Source organism: Triticum urartu, unplaced genomic scaffold (genome assembly GCF_003073215.2).
Source record: "Triticum urartu cultivar G1812 unplaced genomic scaffold, Tu2.1 TuUngrouped_contig_6703, whole genome shotgun sequence".
In the NCBI taxonomy this organism is placed as follows: Eukaryota; Viridiplantae; Streptophyta; class Magnoliopsida; order Poales; family Poaceae; genus Triticum; species Triticum urartu.
In genome coordinates, this window is record NW_024117486.1 from 809 (window position 1) to 11,004 (window position 10,196).

General features: G+C 41.2%; 1 protein-coding gene across 1 annotated transcript; it reads left to right on the plus strand.

The window, feature by feature from the left end:
• The first annotated feature begins 389 nt into the window (after positions 1-389).
• Positions 390-6,064, plus strand: LOC125530989 (starch synthase 1, chloroplastic/amyloplastic). The gene is made up of 14 exons (XM_048695391.1): positions 390-785; positions 1,700-1,777; positions 1,863-1,987; positions 3,067-3,148; positions 3,240-3,413; positions 3,514-3,595; positions 3,696-3,787; positions 3,911-3,973; positions 4,050-4,139; positions 4,597-4,721; positions 4,804-4,912; positions 4,989-5,041; positions 5,159-5,198; positions 5,467-6,064. Exons 1-14 carry the CDS (start codon positions 405-407, stop codon positions 5,623-5,625), a joined length of 1,653 nt encoding a protein of 550 aa, XP_048551348.1. The 5' UTR covers positions 390-404; the 3' UTR covers positions 5,626-6,064.
• Positions 6,065-10,196: the final 4,132 nt, after the last annotated feature.

A 10,196-nucleotide genomic window follows, 5' to 3' on the forward strand; every position in this document is an offset into this window, starting at 1 on the left:
TACGGATGTATATAGACATATTTTAGAGTGTAGATCCACTCATTTTGCTCCGTATGTAGTCACTTGTTGAAATCTCTAGAAAGACAAATATTTAGGAACGGAGGGAGTATATTAGACATCCTGAATTTGGCATCTACTCCCTCCGTTCCGAATTACTTGTCTTGGATTTGTGTAGATACGGATGGATCTAGACTCCTTTTAGTGCTAGATACCTCCGTATCTAGACAAATCTAAGACAAGTAATTCGGAACAGAGGGAGTAGCTGAGAACAGAATGCAGGTTACGCCATTTTTGTTATTGCTAACCTATTGTCACGCAATTTTTAAAGAATGTGATCTTCTGGGTATTAATTAATCATGTTCTGCTAATATATGTCCTCACACTGGTCTTGACAAATATACCATATGAATATTTTCCATTTGCAACCAGGGATTGCTGAGGATTCCATCGACAGCATAATTGTGACTGCAAGTGAGCAGGATTCTGAGATCATGGATGCGAACGAGCAACCTCAAGCTAAAATTACACGTAGCATCGTGTTTGTGACTGGTGAAGCTGCTCCTTATGCAAAGTCAGGGGGGCTGGGAGATGTTTGTGGTTCGTTACCAATTGCTCTTGCTGCTCGTGGTCACCGTGTGATGGTTGTAATGCCAAGATACTTGAATGGGTCCTCTGATAAAAACTATGCAAAGGCATTATACACTGCGAAGCACATTCAGATTCCATGCTTTGGGGGATCACATGAAGTCACCTTTTTTCATGAGTATAGAGACAACGTCGATTGGGTGGGTATACAATCGCCTTATTATTCTCTGTTGAATTGTAGCAATTGTTTATCCTTGTTTACACTTCCTTTTAGCCCTGCAAAGACATGTGTGATTTCCATACTTTCTTGTTATTTCCCTTGTACTCCTGCGCATGACGGTCAAAATATGATATATCCATGGAATTCATGCATGTGCCTAGTATTTTTGGTGTCGGTGCCTTTAACTTTCAGGGATTAATACGTGGAATTTGAAAACTAAAGTTTATTTTATTGAAAAAATTGTAGGTTGGCTGAGCCCACAGCCACGCAGTGCCGCCACTGCTTGCACATGATTTTGCATTTCTGTTTGCACCAAGCACTTCATGTGAATAAGGTGTAAAATCATAAAGTACCAATTTTATTCTGCCAATTGCACTTAGAGTATACATTTATCTTTGCCTCAATCATGGGAGTACTGTGCATTCAGTGCACCATCATTGTTCTAAGGAGAAAATGTGGGTGCAAGGAAGACATTTTTGTCCCTTAACAAAAGGCAAGCACTCTGTTGTCATATAGATAGAAAGCAACAAACTTATTTCAAAGAGCTAACAATGGCAAAAGAACCAAAAAAAGCATGCTAAGGCAGCAACACCAAAAGGTGAGGGGGGCCTTGTGACTGACAGCACCCCAAACTATTGGCATTGTTTTGCTAAATGAAGATCATTTTAGAAGCTATCAGGAACTTCGAAAACAGTGGCTTTCCATCCACAGATTGTCTGGTGATATTTTTGTCCAATGATACTTTTTTTGCTCCTTACAAGAGTGCCTACGTTGACATATACGTTGTTAAGTTGTTCATAAGTTTACTTCTTATTCTAAACAGCAAGTGCCCAATGCTTGCGTTTATTTTGGCTATTTATTTTTATTCTAATCTCAATCAACACTTTTGTTCAGGTGTTTGTCGATCATCCGTCATATCATAGACCAGGAAGTTTATATGGAGATAATTTTGGTGCTTTTGGTGATAATCAGGTACATTACACTGTTATACTAAGCTCCTAGTTGACTAAGCCGTAAGTTGTACCACCTAGCTGACCGGCTGCTCTATGTCGTGCAGTTCAGATACACACTCCTTTGCTATGCTGCATGCGAGGCCCCACTAATCCTTGAATTGGGAGGATATATTTATGGACAGAATTGCATGTTTGTTGTGAACGATTGGCATGCCAGCCTTGTGCCAGTGTATGTTGTTTCTGGATCTGAAAGTCCAATCCTTTATTCATTCTCTGCTTTGCATTGTGCCCACGTTGTACTGCATTTCTTTTATGCTTTTTTCATGTCTGTCCTTATATTGCATATATGCTTATGGCGTCTAAAAGTTACCGGAGTGAATAACTCTTAAGGATTTCCTCAGTCAATCATCTTTAGCTTTAGTTAACAATTTATTGTGGCAAACATAATGTGTTTTGAGATTTACAAGTTCAGAGATTGCACTTCACTAGTTTGTAGCTAATCTGATTTTCCCCCGAGAAAATGCCTAAAGCTTTGTGTCTCGATGCATTGATAGAAAAAGAGTTTATGTACAATCCCAAAGAGGGGACCCAAAATTACAACACCGCACCCCTGAGAACTAGCCGCTGCTGGAAGAAGCGGTGCAAGCCCCACTGCCCCTGCCTTCACTCACAGCCGGGCCTCAGCCTTGATTGTGTCAAGTAAGCTAGTAATGCTAGACTGCGCAAGGTCGATTCATCGAAGATGACCGTGTTGAGCTGCTTCCAAATCGACCAAGCTATGAGCATGATCACCGGAGATGTACCATTTCTCGCGGCTGAGGGGGTGGACTGGTGGTCTGCTGCCACCAGTTTTCAGATAATCTGAAAATTGCATGTTTTGATGATTTTAGTATCTTGCGGACCCTGGGTACCACCTAAGCTTTCACACCGTAATTTGCAGTTACACCTATAAAAGTAACGGTCATGATATGCATGTGTTTTGGGGAGATCATGGTGCATGCGTTTTAGGAATTAGGACATGTCAGAACCACTTGAGGCTTATGGGGCAATTCATTTATTCACTCGGGGAATATGGTTCAGCATGTTTGGACGCTACTTGTTTCGGGCAATTTCAGATGGTAAATTGTAGCTGCTTGATGTTGGCTAGCGGGCTTACCTTGTACAACTGTCGATGTTAGATGCATATTTCCTTTTGCTCTTGTGCTGTTTACCATGTCGTGTTCCCTTTTTTTGTCGCCAGTGTTGCATGTTAAATTGGTTTTCATTACGTAATCAACTTTGTTGCTGACATCAGTCATTTTTATCCAGCCTTCTTGCTGCAAAATATAGACCATACGGTGTTTACAGAGATTCCCGCAGCACTCTTGTTATACATAATTTAGCACATCAGGTTTGGGTCTATCACTTTTCATTATCTGTACATGGCTTTGTATGTCGGTTCACTCGTATCGTCATACTGTATGTTATTTCAATGTCATTAGGGTGTGGAGCCTGCAAGTACATATCCTGATCTGGGATTGCCACCTGAATGGTATGGAGCTTTAGAATGGGTATTTCCAGAATGGGCAAGGAGGCATGCCCTTGACAAGGGTGAGGCAGTTAACTTTTTGAAAGGAGCAGTTGTGACAGCAGATCGAATTGTGACCGTCAGTCAGGTGAAATACTCACACTTCTCTTTTTTCTTGCGGTATGTTCTTCAGTTCAATTGCCCTGTCTTTCACCCAATTAAGAAATAATTTAATCTTTTGTTTCTAGGGTTATTCATGGGAGGTCACAACTGCTGAAGGTGGACAGGGCCTCAATGAGCTCTTAAGTTCCCGAAAAAGTGTATTGAATGGTAACTATATTTGAATCCACTTATCTTCTTCTGAAACATATTTACAGAAATAGATGGATGGGTTGCAAGAATTAACTCAGTTTGCTCTTTGGGTATGCAGGAATTGTAAATGGAATTGATATTAATGATTGGAACCCCACCACGGACAAGTGTCTCCCTCATCATTATTCTGTCGATGACCTCTCTGGAAAGGTGTGTGGATAGTACCCTATATATAACATGTACTATGTGATCTAGTACTTTTTTTTTCTTTGCTAGTTTGCTTCCCATGATGTTCTCACTAACTAATCCTATGTGGTTTGGTATACTTGTCAGGCCAAATGTAAAGCTGAATTGCAGAAGGAGCTGGGTTTACCTGTAAGGGAGGATGTTCCTCTGGTTAGATACCAACCCCTAATATTTTTTAAAAATCCCTAAAAAAACTTGCCAATCATCTCATTAGCTTGATTCACAGATTGGCTTTATTGGAAGACTGGATTACCAGAAAGGCATTGACCTCATTAAAATGGCCATTCCAGATCTCATGAGGGAGGACGTGCAGTTTGTAAGTCCATATTCTTTTGCTTGAGACTAGAGTGTGAATCAAACATAGGTGTGGGGTAGTATAATACAAACATAAGTTCCAGCTATTGCTTCCGTGAGAATTTTAATGCTATTCAGTAAAGTGCGACTGCAAGTTCTGAAACAAAGCTGGAAGCAATAAATATATGTGTAGCACTGACCATGCAGTGCCACTATAGCTGAACTATCCTGTAGTCTATGTGACACACTCAACAACATGTTTTCGTATACAAACATATGCATGCGCGCAACAAACATATTCTACAATAAAATTGGCTTGGTGAACTGCAGACATGTCATATGCTCTCATCTCCATTCCAACATTTCTTGTTTCAACATTGCCTGAAGACTAAGAGAAGGGGGACCCAGGGTGATTTTAGCAGTTTGTAGCCAGCTAGATCCAGTCGATCAGTGGTATCCTTTTACTCTTATTTTTACAGGTCATGCTTGGATCTGGGGATCCAGTTTTTGAAGGCTGGATGAGATCTACCGAGTCGAGCTACAAGGATAAATTCCGTGGTTGGGTTGGATTTAGTGTTCCAGTTTCCCACAGAATAACTGCAGGGTATGCAGAGAACTTATAATAAGACCTTCTTTTTCAGCTTAGATATATCATAATGTTTTAAAAAATATGTCTTTTTGTGCAGTTGCGATATATTGTTAATGCCATCCAGATTCGAACCTTGCGGTCTTAATCAGCTATATGCTATGCAATATGGCACAGTTCCTGTAGTTCATGGAACTGGGGGCCTCCGAGTAAGACAGCTGCCCTGAAAATTCTACTTTTGTTGGCTCCAATGCAAATGTTCTAATTGTCTCGTGTATTCAACAGGACACAGTCGAGACCTTCAACCCTTTTGGTGCAAAAGGAGAGGAGGGTACAGGGTACGCACTGCTCAATTTTAGCTAACTTTCAGTGTATCTTTTTGCAACGTCTTCGGGGTACATTGCGCCAAATAAATCAACTTGTGATGATTAAATGTTACTGTTCTGTACCTGCAGGTGGGCGTTCTCACCGCTAACCGTGGACAAGATGTTGTGGGTAAGTTTTTGCTGAGCTCTTGTCCGGTTATAGGATCGATCTTGGCTGTAGCATGGTACCTTAGTGCCCCTTGTATATAGACAACCTGATGGACTCACTTTGTCTATACTAATGGTATAGTCGATTGCCCTGAGGCATTTTGCTTGTGTTCTGCTAATTTATATTTTGTGACGATAACTCATACCATACTTTGGTTCTCCGATGGGGGCCAGAATGGCGCCTGGTGTCTACGATTCGTGTAAAAGTTACCTTTTCGACACTTGTGCAGGCATTGCGAACCGCGATGTCGACATTCAGGGAGCACAAGCCGTCCTGGGAGGGGCTCATGAAGCGAGGCATGACAAAAGACCATACGTGGGACCATGCCGCCGAGCAGTACGAGCAGATCTTCGAATGGGCCTTCGTGGACCAGCCATATGTCATGTAGACAGGGACTGGGGAGGTCGAAGCGGCAGTCTCCTTGAGCTCAGAAGACATGTTCCTCATCCTTCCGCGGCCCGGAAGGATACCCCTGTACATTGCGTGGAACGCGGTCCTCCTACAATAGTGGCAATGCGCCTGCTTGCTTGGTTCGCCGGTTCGAAAGTAAATGATGGCTGTGCTGCTGCGGCGGTGACAGCTTCGGGTGGATGACAGTTACAGTTTTGGGGAATAAGGAAGGGGGTGCTGCAGGAATGGTTAACAGCAAAGTTGCACTCAGCTGGCAGCCTCTCGGTCCGTGTTACAGCTGAAATCTGAAACCAACTGGTGACTCTTTAGCCTTAGTGATTGTGAAGTTTGTTCCCTTCTGTGTATGTTGTCTTGTCCTTAGCTGACAAATTTTTGACCTGTTGGAGAATTTTATTTATCTTTGCTGCTGTTGTTTTTGTTTTGTTATTTTTTTTAGAGAAAAGTATACTTTTCATCCCTCAATTCTTGGAGGAGTCTAGATTTGGTCCCTCAACTCCGAAACCGGACAACTTGCACCCTTAACTTCCGAAACCGGGCAAGCATCATCCTTGGTCACAGTTTTGACCGGTTTTGGTGCTGTCCCATCCCGGTTTTGACTGTGCCAACTCAAATTCGCATATTTTTCCCAAGTCCGCGTAATGTTTTCAAAGTCGGGTACTTATTTCAAATACGTGAACTTTTTGAAATTTTCTGTACTTTTTTCAAATCCGTGTACTTTTTCCAAGTTCACATACTTATTCAAATCTGCGTACTTTTTTCAAAATTTCATGTATTTTTTCTTTCAAATTCATGTACTTTTTAAAATTGACGTACTTTTTCATATTCGCGTACATTTTTTTGGAAAGAGTTCATGAATTTGAAAAATTCATGCGAACTCGAAAAAAGTACGTGGATTTGTTTTTTTGTACACAAAAATAAGCAGATTTGAAAAAAATATGCAAATGTTTAAAAAATCATAGATTTGAAAAAAGTACGCAAATTACAAAATTGTTCACTGATTTGAAAAAAGTATGTTTACTTTTTGAAAAAAAATATGCGACCTTGGAAAAACTACGCGGATTTGAAAAGTGTATGTGAATTTCAAAAAGTTCATGGATATAAAATATTTACACGAATTTGAGTATGCGCTGGTCAAAACTGGGGTTAGTCAGCACCAAAACCGGTCAAAACCGAGACCAGGGACGAACCTTGTCCGGTTTCGGTAGTTGGGGGTGCAAGTTGTCCGGTTTTGGAGTTGAGGGACTAAATCTAGACTTCACCAAAAGTTAAGGGACGAAAAGTATACTTTTCTCTTTTTTTTATCAAAAGAGGGGGTTCCCTCCGATTTCATTAACGAAACCATCAAAATAACAGCATCCAGCGCAGGTCTCGGGTTCAGATCTACTTATAAACTACTAAATCCAACAGCAGCTAAAAAGCTTAAAGATTCAGGCGACATGACCGAACATAATCCACAAACGAAGGGACAAAGCCCGACAGTAAAAAGGCAGCAGACACGCAAAGCACAGGTCGCTGAAGAGGCAAGCAGACAGAGGAGGTCTGCATCCTGTCAACGCCACTGTGAAGGTGAAGAGAAGATCACCCGCCGCTGTTTTTTCCTTCAGTTATCTAGTCTCTGCACCCTGGTCTCCACCCTGCGACGCTCGATATATTTCGCTTGCTACCAGCTTGATTATTCTTGCCCCCAACATCAGTAGCTCTTTCTTTGGGTTTTATCCGCAAAATAGGCCAATCAACGATCCAATTACACATTAGTCTTACCAGGATCATGGGATCATGAATTTGTTTTTGATCTAAAAATAATGTCATTTCTGCATTTCCAGATGGACCAGAATATAGCACAAGGATTGATTTTTTTTTCTCTGACTTTTTGAAAAGTTTTCAACCATCTATTCAGACAATCATCCCGCAAAAAAAAAATCTAACTCACTAGGGGTTGATCTCAAATCAAATGGACATTTAATTAAGTTCCATATAAGTCTGGCAACAGACAGTTAAAAAACAGATGATCAATAGTTTCATCCTGTCCACAATAGACACATTCTTTCTTCCCTTTCCACCCTTTTCTGATTAAGTTGTCTTTAGTTAGAATGCTTTTACGCACCCTCAACCAAAAGAACATTTTAATCTTGGCTGGAATTTTAATTTTCCATAGAAACTTGTGTGGGAAACCCACATCAGTTTTCATAAGGAAAAGATATAAAGATTTCCCAGAGAATTTTCTATCATTGGCAAGCATCCACATAGGCTTGTCCTTGCCTCCATGCATTCTAATCTCCTCACATCTTGATTTGAGGCTAGCCCACAACTCGGCTTTGCCCCCAAGTAAACTTCTTCTAAAAGTAAAATTATTCCATCCCATTTCAACAGTCTCTGCAACAGAGATATCATGATTAAAACTAACATTGTATAAGGTGGGATAAGCCTCTTTTAAAGGTTCGGAGCCCAACCTCCAATCTTCTCAAAACCTAGTATTTCTGCCATCCCCTAACTGTTTCTAACATGTTGATAATATAAAATTTTCACCTACAAAAGGCTCCCCAAAAATTGAGAATCTCCAGGTTTTTTCTTAATGCCATAGATGCATTTGCCCTTCACATACTTATTAAGTAAAATATCAATCCATATTCCTTCTTCAGTTTCTAATTTCCAAAACCATTTAGCTAATAGAGCATTATTCATTAGTTCTAGATTTAAAATCCCCAAACTCCCATGTTTTTTGGGAGGCAACATGTTTTCCAATTGATGAAGTAGTATTTCTTTTTGTCCTCGTTCTCCTGTCGGACTAGTCTAGCTCTGAAGAAGTCAGCTTTTTTCCTAATGCCAACATGCAAGAGATAGAAAGACATCATATACATTGGAATGTTAGATAAACAGGATTGGACCAAGGCCACTCTACCTGCCATATTTAGAAGTCTCCCTTGCCAGCCAACACATCTTTTTTCAATTTTCTCAGTACAATCTTCCAAAATTTATTTCCTAGCCTTACATCAGAAATAGGTAACCCTATGTGTTTCAATGGAATTTTCCCAAGTTCACAAGTGAAAATTTCCTGATAAATTGTTGTTTTATTGATGGCCTCTCCAAATAAAAATATCTCACTCTTGTGAAAGTTTATAGTTCGACCTGGCATCTATTCAAAAGCACTAAGAATGAAATTTAGATTTTTGGCACTTTCTTCATCATCTTGTTATAAGAACATGGTGTCATCTGCATATTACAACATGTTTACACCATTATTTTCAAACTCGGGCATAACTCCTTTCACAAAACCATCTGAATATAGCTAGGGCATCAACAGCTAAATCAAATAGCAGGGGATACATGAAATCTCCTTGCCTCCGCCCTTTATGTGTTTTAAAATATGGCCCTATCACATCATTTACCTTGACACCTACATGCCCTCCAACCATAGTGTGCATCACCAAGTCACACCATTGACCAGGGCAATTCTTTAGTTTCAACATCTTATGTACAAATGGCCATTTTATCTTATCATAAGTTTTCTCAAAGTCCACCTTGAACAAGAGTGCACTTTGCTTTTTTATGGTGAATAGTATTTAGGGCGTCATGTAACACCACCACTCCCTCCATAATATATCTCCCCTTAATAAAGGCGGTTTGTGTGTGGGAGATGATGGGTTTGATCACCCTACTCAACATGTTCATCAACACTTTAGTAACGATTTTAAAACTAACATTAAGAAGACATATTAGTCTAAATTTCTGTATCTGCTTAGCATCTTGCACTTTTGGTATCAGGCTGATAATTCCATAATTAAGTCTTGTTATATCTAGATTTCCAGAATGAAAATCATCCAATAGCTTCTTTAGATCCCATTTCACAAGATCCCAGAAATGTTGTTAGAAATCTTTCCGTTGTTGTTGTTGTTGTTGTTGTTGTTGTTGTTGTTGTTGTTGTTGTTGTGGCAATGGTGACTTGTGTTGAGATGATGCCGATGAATCTTCCGAGACAAGAGGGAGCGAATGCACCAATGGCGTCGTCGATGAATCTTTCGAGACAGGAGGGGGCGATGGGCCCACGCCAGGTGTGCCTTGTGCTCACGGCCACGGTCGGGCTTGAAGTGCATCTATGCATCGGCACATCCTTCCTTCCTCCCCTGCAAACCAACCTACTAATGGCTTTATGCTTGGCGTGACCGCCTCATATAGGCCTGACCCAACAAGAAAACCAGGACGGGTCATGTCAACTAGGTATCGATCCTTCCCCGTTGGACGTACGTCGTCGCCAACCTCGATTCCCTTGTCCCCGCAGGCACATGGCAAATTACATGCGCGCCACCAGGTCCTAGAAAAACCGGCCTATAAATCTCTCTTGGCGCCCCATCTCTGGCCATCTCATTCTAAAATTGCCTCGACTAACACCAGCGCAGCAGCTAGCTTACCTCGATCGTGTGTGTCCGTCTGTCCATGGCGCCGTCGGAGACGATGCTGGAGTCGGCGGCGTACAGGCGGATGAAGGCGGAGAACCCGTCCGAGTTCGTGCCGCGCAGCGTCTTCTTCGCGCGCGACGGCGGCAGCGGCATC

What these genes read in the sequence shown, in the direction of transcription:
- LOC125530989 (XM_048695391.1), top strand. Translation starts at nt 405, where the DNA reads ATGAATATTTTCCATTTGCAACCAGGGATTGCTGAGGATTCCATCGAC. An exon ending in TCCCACAGAATAACTGCAGG is followed by an intron (nt 4,722 to 4,803) that starts GTATGCAGAGAA and finishes CTTTTTGTGCAG; the next exon opens with TTGCGATATATTGTTAATGC. An exon ending in CCGTGGACAAGATGTTGTGG is followed by an intron (nt 5,199 to 5,466) that starts GTAAGTTTTTGC and finishes ACACTTGTGCAG; the next exon opens with GCATTGCGAACCGCGATGTC.